Raw genomic sequence first — 23155 nt, 5'->3', positions numbered from 1 at the left:
CTTTGACGGCTTGGTTCTTGAATCCAACATTCTGAAGGCAAAGGGCCTTTCTTGTGCGGTTGTTCAGACAATGATTCGGGCTAGAAAGCCGGTGACTTCTGGCATTTACCATAGAGTATGGCGTATTTACATTGCTTGGTGCGAGAAAAGGAACTTGACTCCGCATTTGTTTAGACTTCCTCGCCTGCTCTCCTTTCTCCAGGAGGGTCTTGACAAAGGTTTAAAACTTTCTTCCCTGAAGGGTCAGGTTTCGGCCTTGTCGGTCCTTTTTCAAAAGAAATTAGCAATCATTCCAGAGGTTCAAACATTCCTGCAGGGGGTACTTCGAATTCAACCACCTTTTGTTCCTCCGATTCCTCCCTGGGATTTAAACTTGGTACTTAAGGCTCTTCAAAAGTCTCCATTTGAACCTCTAGAATCTGTGGAACTACGTTATCTAACACAAAAAGTTGTTTTTCTTTTGGCGATTGCCTCAGCTAGACGAGTGTCTGAGTTGGCGGCTCTTTCTTGCAGGCCACCCTTGTTAGTGTTTCATGAAAATCGGGTGGTGCTGCGGACAAAACCTTCATTTCTTCCAAAGGTTGTTTCAGCATTCCATTTAAATCAGGACATCGTTCTTCCAGCTTTTAATCCGTCATCTTCTCAGGGGGAGGATTCCCATTTGGCTCTCTTGGATGTTGTTCGGGCCTTACGTATTTATTTGTCTCGCACGGAGTCTTTCCGTCGTACGGATTCCTTGCTGGTATTGATTGATGCTCCCAAACGAGGTTGGCCTGCCTCTAAGAACACTGTGGCCCGTTGGGTAACTTCGGCCATCAGACAGGCTTACGTGTCCTCAAACGTTTCGGTTCCTGACTCAATTAGGGCTCATTCGACTAGAGCAGTTGGAGCGTCTTGGGCTGTTCGCGGTGGTGCATCTGTTGAGCAACTATGCAGGGCGGCGACCTGGTCGTCAGTCCATACGTTCACAAAGTTTTACCGGTTTCATACTTTTAGTTTGGAGACTGCCTCTGTTGGGCGTCGTATTTTACAGACGGCTATGCCGTCAACGTCTCCCTCCTCTCATTAGCTTGCTTTGGGAAATCCCACAAGTAACGGCGCAGCGTCCCCCAGATGGAGGACAGAGAAATGGGGATTTTTGTTTACTTACCGTAAAATCTCTTTCTCTGAGTCCATCTGGGGGACGCTGCGATCCCTCCCATAGTTTGTCTGGTTTAATTGGTTAATTTTTTATTCTGGTCTATCTCCTTTGGCTTGGCTAAACGTTAACTGAACAGGGCTGAGCAGGAAGGAGATGGGAGGGGTTAGAGGGGGGAGGAGTCAGCTTTTGATAGTTCTGTGCCAATCTCCACTACCACACACCTCTAACCCACAAGTAACGGCGCAGCGTCCCCCAGATGGACTCAGAGAAAGAGATTTTACGGTAAGTAAACAAAAATCCCCATTTTGACTATATACTGTTAGGCAGCTTGCGATCCCAATGCGCACTCCTGCGGGGTCGGTATCGCAAGACTAGATAGACTGTGCAGGCAAGTCAATTTTGACTATATAGGGGTATATGCAATTAGCGGCGAATTGCTGCAATTTTTCGGCCGTTTTTCAATTCGACACAATTCGACAGTCTAATTTCGGCAAGTGGGTGCCGAAATTGACCATATGCAATAAAAAACGGATTCGACAGTCCCGCTGACGAAAAACGGCCGATTTGACGGATTTTGTTCCGTTTTTTTTAAAAACGGGAAAAAACACGGAAAAAAATGGCGTGGGGTCCCCCCTCCAAAGCATAACCAGCCTCGGGCTCTTCGAGCCGGTCCTGGTTCTAAAAATCCGGGGGGGAAATGGACAGGGGATCCCCCGTATTTTTAAAACCAGCACCGGGCTCTGCGCCTGGTGCTGGTGCAAAAAATACGTGGGACAAAAAGAGTAGGGGTCCCCCGTATTTTTTACACCAGCATCGGGCTCCACTAGCTGGACAGATAATGCCACAGCCGGGGGTCACTTTTATACAGTGCCCTGCGGCCGTGGCATTATATATCCAACTAGTCGAGGCTGTCCCCCCCCATCCAAGGGCTGCGGATGGGAGGCTGATAGCCTTGAGAAAATGTAAAGAATATTGTTTTTTCCTGTAGTACTACAAGTCCCAGCAAGCCTCCCCCGCAAGCTGGTACTTGGAGAACCACAAGTACCAGCATGCGGGAGAAAAACGGGCCCGCTGGTACCTGTAGTACTACTGGAAAAAAAATACCCAAATAAAAACAGGGGAGATACACCTTGAGAGTAAAACTTTATTGCACACCTGCCGACACACACATACTTACCTATGTTGACCCGCCGACTGCCACGTCTCCTGATCCGACGATTATGGGTACCTGTGAATCAAATTATACTCGCCTCAATCCAGTGTCCAGATATAAATCCTCGTACTTGGCAAAACAAATAAACGCACACCCGGACCAGCGGACTGAAAGGGGTCCCATGTTTTCACATGGGACCCCTTTCCCCGAATGCCGGGGCCCCACGTGACTCCTGTCACCGAGGTCCCTTCAGCCAATCAGGAAGCGCTACTTCGTTGCACTCACCTGATTGGCTGTATGCGCGTGTGACCTCAGACAGCGCATCGCAAAGCCTCTCCATTACTTTCAATGGTGGGAACTTTGCGGGTAGCGGTGGGGTTACCCGCGGTAAGCCGCTGACCGCGGGTGACCTCACCGCTGACGCAAAGTTCCCACCATTGAGTATAATGGAGAGGCTTTGCGAGGCGCTGTCTGACAGCTCAGACGTGCAGCCAATCAGCAGAGTGCCAGGACGTTGCGCTCGCTGATTGGCTGAAGGGACCTCGGTGACAGCAGTCACGTGGGGTCCCGGCATTCAGGGAAAGGGGTCCCATGTGAAAACATGGGACCCCTTTCAGTCCGCTGGTCCGGGTGTGCGTTTATTTGTTTTGCCAAGTACGAGGATTTATATCTGGACACTGGATTGAGGTGAGTATAATTTGATTCACAGGTACCCCGGATCGTCGGATCAAGAGACGTGGCAGTCGGCGGGTCAACATAGGTAAGTATGTGTGTGTCGGCAGGTGTGCAATAAAGTTTTACTCTCAAGGTGTGTGTCTCCTGTTTTTATTTGGGTATTTTTTTTCCAGTAGTACTACAGGTACCAGCGGGCCCGTTTTTTCTCCCGCATGCTGGTACTTGTGGTTCTCCAAGTACCAGCTTGCGGGGGGAGGCTTGCTGGGACTTGTAGTACTACAGGAAAAAACAATATTCTTTACATTTTCTCAAGGCTATCAGCCTCCCATCCGCAGCCCTTGGATGGGGGGGACAGCCTCGGGCTTCACCCCTAGCCCTTGGGTGGCTGGGGGGGGGACCCCTTAATTGAAGGGGTCCCCACTCCCCCAGGGTACCCCGGCCAGGAAAGGCTAGTTGGATATTTAATGCCACGGCCGCAGGGCACTGTATAAAAGTGACCCCCGGCTGTGGCATTATCTGTCCAGCTAGTGGAGCCCGATGCTGGTGTAAAAAATACGGGGGACCCCTACTCTTTTTGTCCCCCGTATTTTTTGCACCAGCACCAGGCGCAGAGCCCGGTGCTGGTTTTAAAAATTCGGGGGATCCCCTGTCCATTTTCCCCCCGGATTTTTAGAACCAGGACCGGCTCGAAGAGCCCGAGGCTGGTTATGCTTTGGAGGGGGGACCCCACGCCATTTTTTTCCGGGATTTTACCATTCCATCTAAAAAAAAAAAAAAAAAATTACAAATATATAAATAATACTTGTGCCTCCCAAAAAGACAAACCAAGTACCTAATCCCTTCTAATATAAATAGATATGCTATTACCAATAAAAAAAACACCAAAAAAAACATGTTTTAAATTTTTTTTTATTAGATTCACCCACCAAAGTGTGGCGGATTGAAAATGACGAATTTACTGTCTAAAAGCACTGTTGTCGAATTTCCAAACTTCAATTGAATATACTTTTGTCGAATTGCCGCATTTGTACCATTGCAGAAAAGTCGAATTTGACAAATGTCGAATTTCAAAAAGTCGAATTTTGAAAGTCCGTTTTTTTGACGGAAAGTACAGAATTGCATTGTCGATTTTTATTTTTTATTTTTTTTTGGGACGAAAAAGTCCCGTTTTTCGACAATTTCGGGAATTCGACCGCAATTGCATATACCCCATAGTGTTTTATCTAGCACAGGCATGTCAAACTCATGGTCATCCAGCTGTTGTGAAACTACAAGTCCCAGCATGCTTTATCAGCTGATCAGTGGAAGGTATACTGGCAAAGCTTGCTGGGACTTGTAGTTTCACAACAGCTGGAGGGCCATGAGTTTGACATGCCTGATCTAGTACATGGGTCTTCAACCTGCGGCCCTCCAGCTACTGTGAAACTACACATCCCATTATGCCCTGCCACCGTTTTGCTATTAAGGCATGCTAAAGCTAAGGCAGAGTATGCTGGGATGTGTAGTTCCACAACAGCTGGAGGGCCACAGATTGAAGACCCATGATCTAGTACAAAGTATAGTCAAAATCGAAAGTACAAATAGTCAAAATCAGTGCTTGTGGGGGAGTTCAAGAGAAATCGCATAGTCCATGTCTCACCGTGTGTATGCACCTTAACAGTGCATGTTTTCCAGATCATTTAGCTGAAACTCGTGTGTTCATTGATTGACACACTAGATCTACAGGTGGTATTTATTCCTGAGGATACCTTGAAAACGCACTGTTAAGGTGCATGCACACGGTGAGATACTGACTATCTCCGATTTTGTCTATGCTATTTCCCCTGAACTTCCCCAGAGCCCAGACAGCACCGTTTTTGACTATCTGTACTTTCGATTGTGACTAAGTGCCAATTTTGACTATACTTTTTACTGGATAGTATATAGTCAAGACTGACTTGCCTGCACAGTCTCTTTCCTTGCGATACTGATCCCGCGGGAGTGCGCATCGGTATTGCAAGCTGCCTAACACTGTGATTTGCACTAACTATTCTTGCGATTTCGACTATATAGTCAAAATCACAAGGATAAATCTCACCGTGTGTACACACATTGAGTTCCATGAAGACAGAGTTTGAGAAACCCTGCCCTAAAGCCTACTGAATTAATAAGCTGTGTTCTCATTCAATCCACAAAATGACTGCATATAAAGGACTACTAAACTGCCGAATGATGGATGTTACATTCAGATATGTTAAAATAAATATGAAGAACTGATCAGAAGTGGAAATGTTTCACAGAAAAATTGTTTGGGGCAGGTGAAATATACTGTATAATAAGAGAACAGTAACTCGTTTCCGCTCTAAAGCAATTATAATGAGTGGTGTTCCTTACCTGTCTGACACCTGATGCGGTATAGGAGGCTCCATGTGCAGCGTCACTCCGGGGGTCTGGGAGATGCGGACTGACCCCGGAGACTGTTGTGGCTACAGTGCCGGCTCCTATACTGACAGGAGTCGGGTGCTGCCTCTAATGTTACAGTGCAGCCTCTGGCTCCTGTCACTGAGGACGAGCCGGCATTTTGGGGTCACATCTCAGCAGGTGACACCCGGTTGTGGCCACACCCCTGTAGTGACGCCACTGGATATAATCATTGTCCGTATCTATTGGAGTCTGAATTTCCCACAATACATTGCAAATTCTAGACTGCTTTATCATGTCACATACATTTGCTTTGTAACCATTGACGGAACAATATGTGTAGATTTATATTTTATATATTAGTAGATTTATTTTATATTTCTATATTGGTCTGTGCCCCCTCAGCACAAGGAAAAGCTGCCATGCAGTTCCTGCTTTTAGCCTGCAGGTGCCACTTCTGCTGCAGTTGAATGCTTGCTATACACATTCATTACAATAGTGGGCTCCCAAGGTTGTAAAATGGAAAAGACAAAATATTAACGTGGCAGTGTTGCAGATTACAGGGTGCCTTTCTTATGTCGTGCTATATAATAAAAAATAAAAAATCTGTTTCTTGCTGGCCATGCACTGAATGAGTAAGCAGACAATCTGATCTGCGTGTGCGATGGGCTGATTTTTTACTATTTAGTAGTCCCTTCATGTATTGAGTGATGTATGAATGAAAGCGGCAAAACGATCGAGATAATCAAAATTATAACTACTTTTTTTTTTTTTTTTTCAGCATTGACCAATTATTACTGCTGCAATATACACTGAGCGATAATAGTTGTCAATCAGCCAAGTTGGAACAAATATCGTTCAATGGGGGTAATTCCAAGTTGATCGCAGCAGGAAATTTTTTAGCAGTTGGGCAAAACCATGTGCACTGCAGGGGAGGCAGATATAACATGTGCAGAGTGTTAGATTTGGGTGGGGTGAGTTCAATCTGCAATCTAAATTGCAGTGTAAAAATAAAGCAGCCAGTATTTACCCTGCACAGAAACAAAATAAACCACCCAAATCTAACTCTCTCTGCAGATGTTATATCTGCCCCCCTGCAGTGCACATGGTTTTGCCCAAGTGCTAAAAAATTTCCTGCTGCGATCAACTTGGAATTACCCCCAATGTATGTCCAGCTTAATCAATGTATATCTAGTTCTCACTACTCATAGCATCTACACTATAATACCCAGTGGCAGTCCTAAATATAATGCTGCCTGAGGAAAGTCTTGGGCCACCCCTGTCCTCTTGCAAGGCACTCTGTCACCCACATTTGCTGTCAGAGGCTTTGGTGATCACCTGTGAAAGAAGTTGGTTGGAAGATGTTTCCGTGCTATCAGCCACCTTAAAGCATGGGTTATACATATGGCCTGCTCCTCATGGCACTGCCCTTACAGCAACGTTATGTCACTGTAACTTGAGTTACGAGATGCCTCTTATGTGCACTTTACAGTGAATTTATTTTAATGTCAGGCATATTTCTAAAATTGTATTAATTTATTCATCCTCTTCATTTTCAGGAAGCATTATTCCAAACAAATATTGACCCAGGGCCAAGTTCTTCTCTCTTGTGGAAACGTGTAAAAGGTTCAGACCTTGAAAAGCCAACTGGTGCGGAGCAAAGAACAATCCTCTTATTGTCCACAGGTAAAAAAAGAGAAAGTGTCCAGTTCCGTTTTGTCTTCCATATTTTAGCCATAAATCTACAGAATATTAGGCCTAATTGAGGTTGGATCACAGTGTGCGATCCGACCGCAAATATTGAGAAAAAGATGCGGGCGCATGTGCAGTGCCCGTCCTGTGCATGCTCCCGCACTTACTGCAGTGATCGCCTCTGCCTGTCAGTCAGGATGGCTCCTGCTGGCGCAGCTTAGTCCCGCCGCCATGTTCTCGATCGCGGCGGCTGCGTGTGACGTCACGCACCCGCCGTGATCACGCCCCCGACAAGACTCTGTTTGGCCTCCTCTGCCCTCCGTTCGTGCCACACCGCCCTCGCTACGCTCCGTCTGGGAAAGGAGCGCGGAGGCGGCCAAACAGAGGCTTGTCGGGGGCGTGATCACGGCGCCTGCGTGACGTCACAAGCAGCTGCCGCGTGACGTCACAGCAGCTGCCGCGATTGAGAACATGGCGGAATTTGCAATCCTTACTGAATTAGGCCCTTTGTCTATAAAATCTGCTGAAATCCATAAATTGGGTTTAATCTTCTGTCAATCCAGTCTAGATCTTAGTAGGTAAGCTACTACATGTTTTGCTGTTATTTCAGAAAAAAAATTGTATTTATGGGGTTCGTACGGTGTAGTTATGCAAACGTTACAGAATATTGTACGTGCACTCTGTAGGCAAAAAAATTGAACTTTACTGTACAAATATTGTGTACGTAATCCAGTATGCTCAATTGCAAGTTGCCTCGTGTTTTACGTTGTGTGTAGAGTTTGTAAACTTATCTGTCATTTTATACCAATTTCTCCTGATCCCGTTTGACTCTGTGTGTATATTGTACTGGCGTGCATTTTTTCATCACTTACGTACAAAGGAAATTGCAATATGTGGTTAGGATAAGTAATCCAATAACCTGTTCCTGTGGAATCCTTGGAGGCTTAACGATTTACTGTGGAGAGGTTTCAGGAAATTGTTGTGCTGTACATGTGTTTTGTCTTGGTTTTTTTTGCCATTTTGTAACTAAAATGTCCACCTTCAACATGTTATGTTGTAGCTATGATGGTTCTAAGTTTTTTTTTCGTTCTTTTACTTGTAGATATGGCCAGTCGATTGCTTGGACAGTCATTGGATAGCTCTGGGCTTCCTCAGCTAACCGGTTATGACTGCGAAGTGAACGCTCCCATACAAGGAAACCGGAACCTACTACAGGGAGAGGATTTATTAAAGGCCCTCGATCAAGCTAACTGATTCTTAATTTGTTCTACTTCTGGACACTTGTGAACCTTCTCCACCCAAAGCGTGTATTTATATTTTCTAGACCTGATATTAGCAGCCTGTCTACAAGACCGCACAACTTCAGTTAGCACCATTTCGATTCCAGCCCTGCTCTCCTGTCCTCTCCATGTTTTGGGTTTATATTTTTTATTTTACAGTACAAATCTCTTCTAGAACTATCTATCCAGATACATATTCTTCATACAAATATATATCAACGCAAGTTTTAATACGCACCTTCTGTTTTATTTTTGTTCATGCTTGATAGAAATTGTCACAGAAATTAAGTCCAAATTTATTCATCTATATTTTCATTGTTATTCCAACAGAATTTTAGCTTTTCTGTGATTTAAGTGTTGTCCTTACATCTCCTATGTTGTTATGCACAAGAAAGAACGCTTTAGCAGCGGTGCATTGTAGTCAGTCGCACAATATATATTTTCTTAAGAAAACAAAAAATACCAGCAGTTCTTTGCGCAATATTATACGTTTTTAAAATTTAGTTTCTAAAAGTATCTTTTTGTGTTGGATTCTTTTTAGTTTATATTGTCTCTTATCATGTTAAGGCCTGATGTATACCATTGTTAAACATTTTATATAGACTTGTTAATGCAATGTAACGGCAGAGATTTAAAAACTATTTAATCACCACATGGTTCGAAGAGGATTCTAAACTGGTCAACTCAAAATCACTTTGTATATTCTCTTTTAGAAAGGGAATCTTCACGTTAGAAGACAATGCAAATTCCTTGCTTGTAGTTGTGAGAATCCATGCCAATTGTATAACTATATGAAATCTATAGTCTGCTGCCTACTTGTAGTAACTTCAAAAAAATCATGTATTGCTAGCAGAACTGTATAGTACATCCAGTTTACATGGTATTTGATTTTATGCACTTTCTCCGCTGTCAACATCCTCTTATTTTTCTTTTTCTTTTCATATAAAGTTAAATTTGTAAGACTACTTTTTAGAAACGTAAGGGTTATTTTTTTTTTATATTTTTTTTCCCCCCGGAGGTTGTAGTAGTTACTTTCAGTATCTGCTCAGTGTGATTTGTATGTGCAAAATGTTTCTCCATTTATCCTTTTTGCTATTTGTGGTTGGATCTAACACTAACTGTATTTTATTACATCAATAAACATACGTGGACCAGGCCACACATGATAGCAATGTCTCTTGTGTCAATTAGGCCTTCAAGTCTTAATGAGTGAGTGTGTTCATTTACACACTGGGTGACTTATTGGGTGCCATTGTTCCATTAAAAGGTAAACAGTCCGCGAGGGCACATTTTAAATATTTTGTATAATACCAGTGTAGAGCACCAAATAACTACAGCATATTTCATGAAGCGCACCGCAATTCTCAGGGGTGTGGATCATCAAATCGACAGTATCTAGGTCGACCACTAATGGTCGACAGTCACTAGGTCGACTGGGATGGAAGGTCAACAGGGTTTCTAGGTCGACATGTGGTAGGTCGACAGGGCAAAAGGTCGACATGAGGTTTGTTTTTGTGTCGTATTCTTCGTAGAGTGACCGGAAACCCCAATTAGTGCACCGTGTCCCCTCGCATGGCGAGCGAATGATTACCGTTCCAATCGTAGTCAACGTGGATCGTTAAGTATGAAAGTTCAAAAAAGAAAAAAAAAATAGGATTTTAATACCTACCAGTAAATCCTTTTCTCTTAGTCCGTAGAGGATGCTGGGGATGCTTCAAGAACCATGGGGTACAGACTGGATCCGCAGGAGACATGGGCACTTTAAGACTTTAAAAGGGTTGTGAACTGGCTCCTCCCTCTATGCCCCTCCTCCAGACTCCAGTTATAGGACCTGTGCCCAGGGAGACGGACATTTCGAGGAAAGAATTTATTGCTAAACCACGGTGAGCATTTTACCAGCTCACACCTCCAGTAAGCCGCAGAACGTGGCATTCAATAGAACACCAGCCGACGGCATGAAGAATATGCAGCAATACGCTGACCTAAAACGTAACACAACCTATGTGCGTAAACACAACCAGTAACAGCCTAACGCATGCTATGGCTTGAATATCGTCCGCAACAGGCTGACTTAAACACAACACACCATGTGTGTAAACATACCCAATGAGTGCAGATACAGTACGCACTGGGACGGGCGCCCAGCATCCTCTACGGACTAAAAGAAAAGGATTTACTGGTAGGTATTAAAATCCTATTTTCTCATAGAGGATGCTGGGGATGCTTTAAGAACCATGGGGTTTATACCAAAGCTCTAGAACGGGCGGGATAGTGCGGATGACTCTGCAGCAGCGATTGACTAAACAAGAGGACCTCCTCAGCCAGGGTATCAAACTTGTAAAACTTCGCAAAGGTGATTGATCCCGACCAAATAGCAAAGCTGTAATGCCGAGACCCCTCGGCAGCCGGCCAGGATGAGCCCACCTTTCTGGTAGAATGGGCCTTCACCGATTTCGGTAACTGCAATCTCGCCGTAGAACGAGCCTGCTGAATCGTATTACAGATCCAGCGTGCAATAGTCAGCTTGGAAGCAGGAGCCCCAATCTTGTTGGGAGCCCACAGGACAAACAGAGCCTCTGTTTTCCTAACCTGAGCCGTTCTGGCGCCATAAATTTCCAAAGCTCTGACCACATCAAGAGACTTCGATTCCGCCAAGGTGTCAGTAGCCACTGGCACCACAATAGGCTGGTTTACGTGAAACGATAAAACCACTTTTGGCAGAAAATTGCTGACGAGTTCTCAACTCCGCTCTATCTGCATGGAAGATTACATAGGGCTTTTGTGAGACAAAACCGCCAAAGCAGACACCAGCCTTGCGGATGCCAAAGTCAACTACATGACCACTTTCCAAGTAAGGAATTTCAACTCAACCTTACGTAAAGGTTCAAACCAACGAGACTGCAGGAACTGCAACACCACATTAAGATCCCATGGTGCCACTGGGGGCACAAAAGGAGGATGGATGTGCAGCACGCCCTTCGCGAAGGCCTGAACTTCTGGAAGGGAGGCCAAGACTTTCTGAAAGAAAATAGACAAGGCCGAAATTTGTACATTAATGGAGCCTAACCTTAGGCCCACATCCACACCCGCTTGCAAAAAATGGAGCAAAATGCCCAAGCTGAAATTTTTTCGTAGGAGCCTTCTTGGCTTTACACCAAGACACCTATTTTCACCAAATACGGTGGTAAAGCTCCGCCATTACTACTTTTCTCGCCTGAAGCAGTGTGGGAATGACTTCACTGGGAAATACCCGTTCGGGCTAGGATATGGCGTTCAACCGCCATGCCATCAAACGCAGCCGCGGTAAGTCTTGATACACGCACGGTCCTTGCTGTAACAGGTCCTCTCGTAGAGGAAGAGGCCAGGAATCTTCTATGAGTAATTCTTGAAGATCAGGATACCAAGCCCTCCTTGGTCAGTCCGGAACAATGAGAATCACCTGAACCTTTGTTCTTCTTATGATCTTTCCGAAGGTGATAAAAGAGTGGAAATGGAGGGAACCCATAGACCGACTGAAACACCCACGGTGTCACCAGGGCGTCCACCGCTATTGCTTAAGGGTCCCTCGACCTGGAACCAAATTTCTGAAGTTTCTTGTTGAGGCGAGACGCCATCAAGTCTATTTGAAGAATTCCCCAAAGACTTGTCACTTTTGTGAAAACTTCTTGATGAAGACCCCACTCTCCTGGATGGAGATCATGTCTGCTGAGGAAGTCTGTTTCCCAGTTGTCTACACCCGGAATGAAGAACGCTAACAGCGTTTACACGCCTTTCCGCCCAGCGGAAAACTTTTGTGGCTTCTGCCATTGTCGCTTTGCTCTTCGTTCCGCCCTAGCGGTTTACTTACGCCACTGCTGTTAAGTCGTCCGACTGAATTAAGACGGGCAGGTCGCGAAGAAGATGTTCCGCTTGCAGAAGGTCGTTGTAAATAGCTCTTAATTCCAGAATTTTTATTGCAGACAAGCTTCCCGGCTTGACCGTTTTCCCTGGAAATTCCTCCCCTTGAAAGACTGCTCCCCATCCTCAGAGACTTGCATGCATGGACACCAGGATCCAATTCTGGATCCCGAACCATCGTCCCTCTAGGAGGTGAGAACTGTGCAGCCACCACAGGAGAGATATTCTGGTCCTGGAAAATAGGATTATTTTCCGGTGCATGTGCAGGTGAGACCAAGACCACATGTTCAACTGGTCCCGCTAATACCACTCTGGCATTTAACCTGCTCACCGAATGGCCTCGTAGGCTGCAACCATCTTTTTTACCAACGGAACGTATTGATGGATTTACACTGTTGCAAATCTGATCCGACTCTGGATCCTCATAGCTCTTTCCACTGGAAGAAACAAACTCTCAATAGTTCTGTATCTAACCTTATTCCCAACTCCGAGATCCGCATCGTTGGGATCAATAGTGATTCTGGCAAGGTCAGGAGCCAACCACTGTGTTGGAGAACTGTCAGAGAGAAAACAACGATTTGCACCACTTGTTTCTTGACCTCGCCGTAGTCAGGAGAGCGTCCCAGTACAGAATAATAATGGCATTTACTATTGAAGGAAAACCATCATACTGCCATCACTCCAGTGAATTGGCAACGACTATCCTGAATAGCAAATCCAGGTAAGCCTAATGCGGAAGAAACCGTACTTAGACCCTCTTTCTCCTTTTACAGATTGGAGAATCCTGCCCTGAGAGATTCCATCTTGTAGTTCAACTTAAGTAGAATTTTTTTTTGTGTGACTGGGACAGCAGGACAATGTCCTGACCCAACTCCTGTATGGCGTCGCATACTACCTCCCCGTCCAGAGGAGAATCGGTAAGATCTTTTTGAAAAATCAGTGAAGGGAATCGTCTGGAAACTCCAGTATGTCCCCCTTGGGACTCTATCCTTAACTCACTGGTCCATGTCCATTCCAGGACTGACTGATGAGTATTAGACGTGGTCCCACCGGTGTGGGCTCCCGCAAGATAGACCCAGCGACATGCGGTGGATGTGGTAGAAACAGAGGATGATTTCTACTTCTACGAACTTGAAAAGGCTGCTGACCTCTTACCTTTTCACCTTCCTCTACCTGCAAATAAGGGGAAAAACCGTATCCATCCGCTCGAAATGACTGCATCCTACAAAAATGCGTCACCAACCGTTGTGAGGGAACATAGCTCAAGAAGGTAGACTTACCAGTGGTATCTGCCGAGATCAACTTAACAAAGCCATCCCCAAACCAGGTTTCACCTTCATAGGGAAGATACTCCAGTACTTCTCGGAGTCAGCCTCAGCATTCCATTGGTGAATCCACAACGTCTTCCTAGTCGAGACCGCCATGGAAGTGGCCCGCGAACCCAAGAGTCCTACATCCCTTGTAGTCGCACGGCAGTATGCTGCAATGATATAGACATGACTCAACTTTAGGAGTACCCTGCATACAACTACTCCCCCATGCGCATGTAATGCTAGTATAATCAACGTACATGCTGGCACATAATTTGAGTATCACATATCTTCCTGCATACGATCCTTTGTGACAGAGCCCCGTGCAGAACAATTTCTTCTAGCCATGAGAAGGAATAACTTTTTACCTCAGCTATATATATATATATATATATATATATATATATATATATATATATATATATATATATATAATTTTTATTCTTCAAATGCACCTATACACACATATATCTATATATATATCTATATATATATATATATATATATAATCTCATACGTATACATATATCCTTTTGTCAGGAACAGCAGGGTCCCTAGTGACGTTAATGAACAGGTACTGAATGCCGATATTGTGGATCTGATCAGGAAATATTATGGGCGACATAAAAAACATTATTCGAGTCGATCTCAGGGAGTAGTATTGGGCAAAATAACATTTTTGAGATCCCGAGGGGTCTGAGAGAAATTAATTCTATGAATATACCTCCCTCCATAAATATTGCGTCAGTGATCGTGCCACAGACCAATGTAACCTTACTATACATACATATACAGTACATATAGGTATAGCATTTTCTGCTGCGGGGTACATTGGGCTCCACAAGGAAAGACATAGGGATGTAGAGTAGGATCTTGACCCGATGCATCAACAGGCTCAAAAGCTTTGACTGTTCCCAGAATGCCTAGCGCCGCTTCCTCTATAACCCAGCCTCCTTGCACAGGAGCTCAGTTTTGTAGTTGGTGCCGCAGATAGCAGGCACATAACAGAGGGGCTGCTCTGGGCAGCCCTAAGAAGAGCTTTTTTGAGAAGAAAAGTGAAGACTTCAAGGGCTGTAGCAGCGTGTACATGTCTAGTGACATTCACTGCTGCAGCTCCATCTCTCCCCAGCGGCGCTGTACACTCCCGAGCCCTGGTTGCCGGGTAACTACATCAGGAGGCTCCGGGTTTCTTCTGGTCAGGCACACACGACGGGGGCTCTCCGGGATTGCGTGGCCGTACTTTATCGCGATCCGGCGCGGTCGGTGGGAGGGGGGCCGCGCGCGCTGGTGGTGGACACTGTGGCAGTACAGGCGATTCCACTAGATCACCAGGGCATGGGTGCAGGTCAGGTTTTCCCTTAAAACCTTTTTATTTGTAGCCCGCAATACCTGGTGGTTTTGCCAGCAGAGGGTATAAGGCTTAGACCTGGAGCCCCCCTCCCTCAGCCCCAGGGCGCCATTTCCAGCAAATGTTCCCACCCTGGAGCTGCATATCTGTCTCTCCCTCACTCCCTGTCAGTGTTTGGGCGCCATTTCTTTCAGCTACACTGTTCCTGGGACTGCTTGGGCAAATCCTCCTGTGTAAAGCCGCTTGGTTGTCAGCGCTGTGACTTTACATGACACTTAAGTATTCTACCTGCCTTTTTAGACAGTGATAGTTACGAAAATAAGATTTTACTCACCGGTAAATCGATTTCTCGTAGTCCGTAGTGGATGCTGGGAATTCCGAAAGGACCATGGGGAATAGCGGCTCCGCAGGAGACTGGGCACAACTAAAAGAAAGCTTTTAGACTACCTGGTGTGCACTGGCTCCTCCCACTATGACCCTCCTCCAAGCCTCAGTTAGGATACTGTGCCCGGAAGAGCTGACACAATAAGGAAGGATTTTGAATCCCGGGTAAGACTCGTACCAGCCACACCAATCACACCGTATAACTCGTGATACCATATCCAGTTAACAGTATGAAACATAACTGAGCCTCTCAACAGATGGCTCATAACAATAACCCTTTAGTTAACAATAACTATATACTAACAATAACTATATACAAGTATTGCAGACAATCCGCACTTGGGATGGGCGCCCAGCATCCACTACGGACTACGAGAAATAGATTTACCGGTGAGTAAAATCTTATTTTCTCTGACGTCCTAGTGGATGCTGGGAACTCCGAAAGGACCATGGGGAATAGCGGCTCCGCAGGAGACTGGGCACAAAAGTAAAAGCTTTAGGACTACCTGGTGTGCACTGGCTCCTCCCCCTATGACCCTCCTCCAAGCCTCAGTTAGATTTTTGTGCCCGAACGAGAAGGGTGCACACTAGGTGGCTCTCCTGAGCTGCTTAGTGAAAAAGTTTAAGTATAGGTTTTTTATTTTCAGTGAATCCTGCTGGCAACAGGTTCACTGCACCGAGGGACTAAGGGGAGAAGAAGCGAACTCACCTGCGTGCAGAGTGGATTGGGCTTCTTAGGCTACTGGACATTAGCTCCAGAGGGACGATCACAGGCCCAGCCATGGATGGGTCCCAGAGCCGCGCCGCCGGCCCCCTTACAGAGCCAGAAGACAGAAGAGGTCCGGGAAATCGGCGGCAGAAGACGTCCTGTCTTCAATAAGGTAGCGCACAGCACCGCAGCTGTGCGCCATTGCTCTCAGCACACTTCACACTCCGGTCACTGAGGGTGCAGGGCGCTGGGGGGGGGCGCCCTGAGACGCAATAAAAACACCTTAGATGGCAAAAAATACATCACATATAGCTCCAGGGCTATATGGATGCATTTAACCCCGGCCAGTTTTTCCTTAAAAAAAGCGGGAGAAAGGCAGCCGAGAAGGGGGCGGAGCCTATCTCCTCAGCACACAAGCGCCATTTTCCCTCACAGCTCCGCTGGAAGGACGTCTCCCTGACTCTCCCCTGCAGTCCTGCACTACAGAAACAGGGTAAAACAAGAGAGGGGGGGCACTAATTTGGCAGATTAATCAATACAGCAGCTATATAAGGGAAAAACACTTATAGAAGGTTATCCCTGTATATATATATATATATATATATATAAATACTCTGCGCTCCGGCACTCTCGGCCTCCCCCATAGGGTGTACCTTGCTCCGGTGCCCTCCTCAGGGTAAGCGACCCTTATACATGCACAAATAGACAATAAGAGGCGGCACTCAGCAGACTTGTGATGCAAAATCAAAAAAGTGTAATAGGTACGGTACCTATTACACTTTTTTGATTTTGCATCACAAGTCTGCTGAGTGCCGCCTCTTATTGTCTATTTGTGCATATATATATATATATATATATATATATATATATATATATATATATATATATATATATATATATAGCGCTCTGGTGTGTGCTGGCAAACTCTCCCTCTGTCTCCCCAAAGGGCTAGTGGGGTCCTGTCCTCTATCAGAGCATTCCCTGTGTGTGTGCTGTGTGTCGGTACGTTGTGTCGACATGTATGAGGAGGAAAATGGTATGGAGGCGGAGCAATTGCCTGTAATAGTGATGTCACCCCCTAGGGAGTCGACACCTGACTGGATGGTCTTATGGAAGGAATTACGTGATAGCGTCAGCACTTTACAAAAGACTGTTGACGACATGAGACAGCCGGCAAATTAGTTATTACCTGTCCAGGCGTCTCAAACACCGTCAGGGGCTCTAAAGCGCCCGTTACCTCAGATGGTCGACCCAGACACGGACACTGACTCCAGTGTCGATGGTGAGGAAACAAACGTGTTTTCCAGTAGGGCCACACGTTACATGATCACAGCAATGAAGGAGGTTTTGAACATTTCTGATACTACAAGTACCACAAAAAAGGGTATTATGTGGGGTGTGAAAAAACTACCCGTAGTTTTTCCTGAATCAGATGAATTAAATGAGGTGTGTGATGAAGCGTGGGTTTCCCCCGATAAAAAACTGCTAATTTCTAAAAAATTATTGGCATTATACCCTTTCCCGCCAGAGGTTAGGGCGCGTTGGGAAACACCCCCTAGGGTAGATAAGGCGCTCACACGCTTATCAAAACAAGTGGCGTTACCGTCTCCTGATACGGCCGCCCTCAAGGAGCCAGCTGATAGGAAGCTGGAAAATATCCTAAAAAGTATATACACACATACTGGTGTTATACTGCGACCAGCAATCGCCTCAGCCTGGATGTGCAGTGCTGGGGTGGCTTGGTCGGATTCCCTGACTGAAAATATTGATACCCTGGACAGGGACAGTATATTTTTGACTATAGAGCATTTAAAGGATGCATTTCTATATATGCGAGATGCACAGAGGGATATTTGCACTCTGGCATCAAGAGTAAGTGCGCTGTCCATTTCTGGGTTATGGACGCGACAGTGGTCAGGTGATGCTTATTCCAAACGGCATATGGAAGTATTGCCGTATAAAGGGGAGGAGTTATTTGGGGTCGGTCTATCGGACCTGGTGGCAACGGCTGGGAAATCCACCTTTTTACCCCAGGTCACCTCTCAGCAGAAAAAGACACCGTCTTTTCAGGCTCAGTCCTTTCGTCCCCATAAGGGCAAGCGGGCAAAAGGCCACTCATATCTGCCCCGGGGCAGAGGAAGGGGAAAAAGACTGCAGCAGGCAGTCTCTTCCCAGGAACAGAAGCCCTCCCCCGCTTCTGCCAAGTCCTCAGCATGACGCTGGGGCCTTACAAGCGGACTCAGGTACGGTGGGGGGTCGTCTCAAAAAATTTCAGCGCGCAGTGGGCTCACTCGCAAGTGGACCCTGGATCCTGCAGGTAGTATCTCAGGGGTACAAATTGGAATTCGAGACGTCTCCCCCTCGCCGGTTCCTGAAGTCTGCTTTACCAACGTCTCCCTCCGACAGGGAGGCGGTATTGGAAGCCATTCACAAGCTGTATTCCCAGCAGGTGATAATCAAGGTACCCCTCCTACAACAGGGAAAGGGGTATTATTCCACGCTGTTTGTGGTACCGAAGCCGGACGGCTCGGTGAGACCTATTTTAAATCTGAAATCCTTGAACACTTACATACAAAGGTTCAAATTCAAGATGGAGTCACTCAGAGCAGTGATAGCGAACCTGGAAGAAGGGGACTATATGGTGTCTCTGGACATCAAGGATGCTTACCTCCATGTCCCAATTTGCCCTTCTCACCAAGGGTACCTCAGGTTTGTGGTACAGAACTGTCACTATCAGTTTCAGACGCTGCCGTTTGGATTGTCCACGGCACCCCGGGTCTTTACCAAGGTAATGGCCGAAATGATGATTCTTCTTCGAAGAAAAGGCGTCTTAATTATCCCTTACTTGGACGATCTCCTGATAAGGGCAAGGTCCAGAGAACAGTTGGAGGTCGGAGTAGCACTATCTCAAGTAGTACTACGACAGCACGGGTGGATTCTAAATATTCCAAAATCGCAGCTGATTCCGACGACACGTCTGCTGTTCGTAGGGATGATTCTGGACACAGTCCAGAAAAAGGTGTTTCTCCCGGAGGAGAAAGCCAGGGAGTTATCCGAGCTAGTCAGGAACCTCCTAAAACCAGGCCAAGTGTCAGTGCATCAATGCACAAGGGTCCTGGGAAAAATGGTGGCTTCTTACGAAGCGATTCCATTCGGCAGATTCCACGCAAGAACTTTTCAGTGGGATCTGCTGGACAAATGGTCCGGATCGCATCTTCAGATGCATCAGCGGATAACCCTGTCTCCAAGGACAAGGGTGTCTCTCCTGTGGTGGTTGCAGAGTGCTCATCTTCTAGAGGGCCGCAGATTCGGCATTCAGGACTGGGTCCTGGTGACCACGGATGCCAGCCTGAGAGGCTGGGGAGCAGTCACACAGGGAAGAAATTTCCAGGGCTTGTGGTCAAGCATGGAAACGTCATTTCACATAAATATCCTGGAACTAAGGGCCATTTACAATGCCATAAGTCAAGCAAGGCCTCTGCTTCAGGGTCAGCCGGTGTTGATCCAGTCGGACAACATCACGGCAGTCGCCCACGTAAACAGACAGGGCGGCACAAGAAGCAGGAGGGCAATGACAGAAGTTGCAAGGATTCTTCGCTGGGTGGAAAATCATGTGATAGCACTGTCAGCAGTGTTCATTCCGGGAGTGGACAACTGGGAAGCAGACTTCCTCAGCAGACACGACCTCCACCCGGGGGAGTGGGGACTTCACCCAGAAGTCTTCCACATGATTGTGAACCGTTGGGAAAAACCAAAGGTGGACATGATGGCGTCCCGCCTCAACAAAAAACTAGACAGATATTGCGCCAGGTCAAGGGACCCTCAGGCAATAGCTGTGGACGCTCTGGTAACACCGTGGGTGTACCAGTCAGTGTATGTGTTCCCTCCTCTGCCTCTCATACCCAAGGTACTGAGAATCATAAGAAGGAGAGGAGTAAGGATTATACTCGTGGCTCCGGATTGGCCAAGAAGGACTTGGTACCCGGAACTTCAAGAGATGCTCACGGAGAACCCGTGGCCTCTACCTCTAAGAAAGGACCTGCTCCAGCAGGGACCCTGTCTGTTCCAAGACTTACCGCGGCTGCGTTTGACGGCATGGCGGTTGAACGCCGGATTCTGAAGGAAAAAGGCATTCCGGATGAAGTCATCCCTACCCTGATCAAAGCCAGGAAGGATGTAACCGTGCAACATTATCACCGTATTTGGCGAAAATATGTTGCGTGGTGTGAGGCCAGGAAGGCCCCTACAGAGGAATTTCAACTGGGTCATTTCCTGCAAACAGGACTGTCTATGGGCCTAAAATTAGGGTCCATTAAGGTTCAAATTTCGGCCCTGTCGATTTTCTTCCAGAAAGAACTGGCTTCAGTTCCTGAAGTTCAGACGTTTGTCAAGGGGGTACTGCATATACAGCCTCCTTTTGTGCCTCCAGTGGCACCTTGGGATCTCAATGTAGTTTTGGGGTTCCTAAAATCACATTGGTTTGAACCACTCACCACTGTGGACTTAAAATATCTCACATGGAATGTGGTAATGCTGTTAGCCCTGGCTTCAGCCAGGCGTGTTTCAGAATTGGCGGCTTTATCCTATAAAAGCCCTTACCTAATTTTTCATACGGACAGGGCAGAATTGAGGACTCGTCCTCAATTTCTCCCTAAGGTGGTTTCAACGTTTCACTTAAACCAGCCTATTGTGGTGCCTGCGGCTACTAGGGACTTGGAGGATTCCAAGTTGCTGGACGTAGTCAGGGCCCTGAAAATATATGTTTCCAGGACGGCTGGAGTCAGAAAATCTGACTCGCTGTTTATCCTGTATGCACCCAACAAGCTGGGTGCTCCTGCTTCTAAGCAGACTATTGCTCGTTGGATTTGTAGTACAATTCAGCTTGCTCATTCTGTGGCAGGCCTGCCACAGCCAAAATCTGTAAAAGCCCATTCCACAAGGAAAGTGGGCTCATCTTGGGCGGCTGCCCGAGGGGTCTCGGCTTTACAACTTTGCCGAGCAGCTACTTGGTCAGGGGCAAACACGTTTGCTAAATTCTACAAATTTGATACCCTGGCTGAGGAGGACCTGGAGTTCTCTCATTCGGTGCTGCAGAGTCATCCGCACTCTCCCGCCCGTTTGGGAGCTTTGGCATAATCCCCATGGTCCTTTCGGAGTTCCCAGCATCCACTAGGACGTCAGAGAAAATAAGAATTTACTTACCGATAATTCTATTTCTCGTAGTCCGTAGTGGATGCTGGGCGCCCATCCCAAGTGCGGATTGTCTGCAATACTTGTACATAGTTATTGTTACAAAAATCGGGTTATTATTGTTGTGAGCCATCTTTTCAGAGGCTCCTCTGTTATCATGCTGTTAACTGGGTTCAGATCACAGGTTGTACGGTGTGATTGTTGTGGCTGGTATGAGTCTTACCCGGGATTCAAAATCCTTCCTTATTGTGTACGCTCGTCCGGGCACAGTATCCTAACTGAGGCTTGGAGGAGGGTCATAGGGGGAGGAGCCAGTGCACACCAGGTAGTCCTAAAGCTTTTACTTTTGTGCCCAGTCTCCTGCGGAGCCGCTATTCCCCATGGTCCTTTCGGAGTTCCCAGCATCCACTACGGACTACGAGAAATAGAATTATCGGTAAGTAAATTCTTATTTTCTCTAACGTCCTAGTGGATGCTGGGAACTCCGAAAGGACCATGGGGATTATACCAAAGCTCCCAAACGGGCGGGAGAGTGCGGACGACTCTGCAGCACAGAATGAGAGAACTCGAAGTCCTCCTCAGCCAGGGTATCAAATTTGTAGAATTTAGCAAACGTGTTTGCCCCTGACCAAGTTGCAGCTCGGCAAAGTTGTAAAGCCGAGACCCCTCGGGCAGCCGCCCAAGATGAGCCCACTTTCCTCGTGGAATGGGCTTTTACTGATTTAGGATGCGGCAATCCAGCCGCAGAATGCTCCAGCTGAATTGTGCTACAAATTCAGCGAGCAATAGTCTGCTTAGAAGCAGGAGCACCTATTTTGTTGGGTGCCTACAGGATAAAAAGCGAGTCAGTTTTCCTGACTCCAGCCGTCCTGGAAATATAATTTTTTAAGGCCCTGACTACGTCCAGTAACTTGGAATATTCCAAGTCCCTAGTAGCCGCAGGCACTACAATAGGTAGGTTCAAGTGAAAAGCTGATACCACCTTAGGGAGAAACTGGGGACGAGTCCTCAATTCTGCCCTATCCATATGGAAAATCAGATAAGGGCTTTTACCTGACAAAGCCGCCCATTCTGACACACGCCTGGCCGAAGCCAAGGCCAATAACATGACCACTTTCCACGTGAGATATTTCAAATCCACAGTTTTAAGTGGCTTAAACCAATGTGATTTTAGGAAACTCAACACCACGTTGAGATCCCAAGGTGCCACAGGAGGCACAAAAGGGGGCTGAATATGTAGCACTCCCTTTACAAATGTTTGAACTCCAGGCAGTGAAGCCAGTTCTTTCTGGAAGAAAATCGGCAGAGCCGAAACCTGGACCTTAATGGAACCCAAGTTTAGGCCCATAGTCACTCCTGACTGTAGGAAGTGCAGAAAACGACCCAGCTGAAATTCCTCTGTTGGGGCCTTCCTGACCTCACACCACGCAACATATTTTCGCCAAATACGGTGATAATGGTTTGCGTTTACTTTTTTCCTGGCTTTTATCAGCGTAGGAATGACTTCCTCCGGAATGCCCTTTTCCTTTAGGATCCGGAATTCAACCGCCATGCCGTCAAACGCAGCCGCGGTAAGTCTTGGAACAGACAGGGCCCCTGCTGTAGCAGATCCTGTCTGAGCGGTAGAGGCCATGGGTCCTCTGATATCATTTCTTGAAGTTCTGGGTACCAAGCTCTTCTTGGCCCATCCGGAACCACGAGTATTGTTCTTACTCCTCGTTTTCTTATTATTCTCAGTACCTTTGGAATGAGAGGCAGAGGAGGGAATACATAAACCGACTGGTACACCCACGGTGTCACTAGAGCGTCCACAGCTATTGCCTGAGGGTCCCTTGACCTGGCACAATATCTAGTTTTTTGTTTAGGCGGGACGCCATCATGTCCACCTGTGGCCTTTCCCAACGGTGTACCAACAGTTGGCAGACTTCTGGATGAAGTCCCCACTCTCCCGGGTGTAGGTCGTGTCTGCTGAGGAA

At 46.6% G+C, this 23155-nt stretch overlaps 1 protein-coding gene and 1 long non-coding RNA gene across 2 annotated transcripts in view; one reads left to right on the top strand and one right to left on the bottom strand.

Moving 5' to 3' along the window:
• Positions 1–9509, top strand: part of HIF1A (hypoxia inducible factor 1 subunit alpha) — a 155334-nt gene extending 145825 nt beyond the window's left edge. The window contains exons 14-15 of the mRNA XM_063947699.1: positions 6929–7055; positions 8164–9509. Of these exons, the coding sequence (XP_063803769.1) occupies positions 6929–7055; positions 8164–8315 (279 nt within the window). The 3' untranslated portion in view covers positions 8316–9509. The remainder of the gene's footprint in view (positions 1–6928; positions 7056–8163) is intronic.
• The window catches only part of LOC134980739 (uncharacterized), a 148509-nt gene that overhangs the window by 48629 nt on the left and 76725 nt on the right, over positions 1–23155 (bottom strand). The window lies entirely within an intron of this gene.

This window comes from Pseudophryne corroboree, chromosome 12 (genome assembly GCF_028390025.1).
Source record: "Pseudophryne corroboree isolate aPseCor3 chromosome 12, aPseCor3.hap2, whole genome shotgun sequence".
NCBI classification, from domain to species: Eukaryota; Metazoa; Chordata; class Amphibia; order Anura; family Myobatrachidae; genus Pseudophryne; species Pseudophryne corroboree.
The sequence above is the reverse complement of the archived record's forward strand: the minus strand, read 5'-3'. Positions and strand labels throughout refer to the sequence as shown.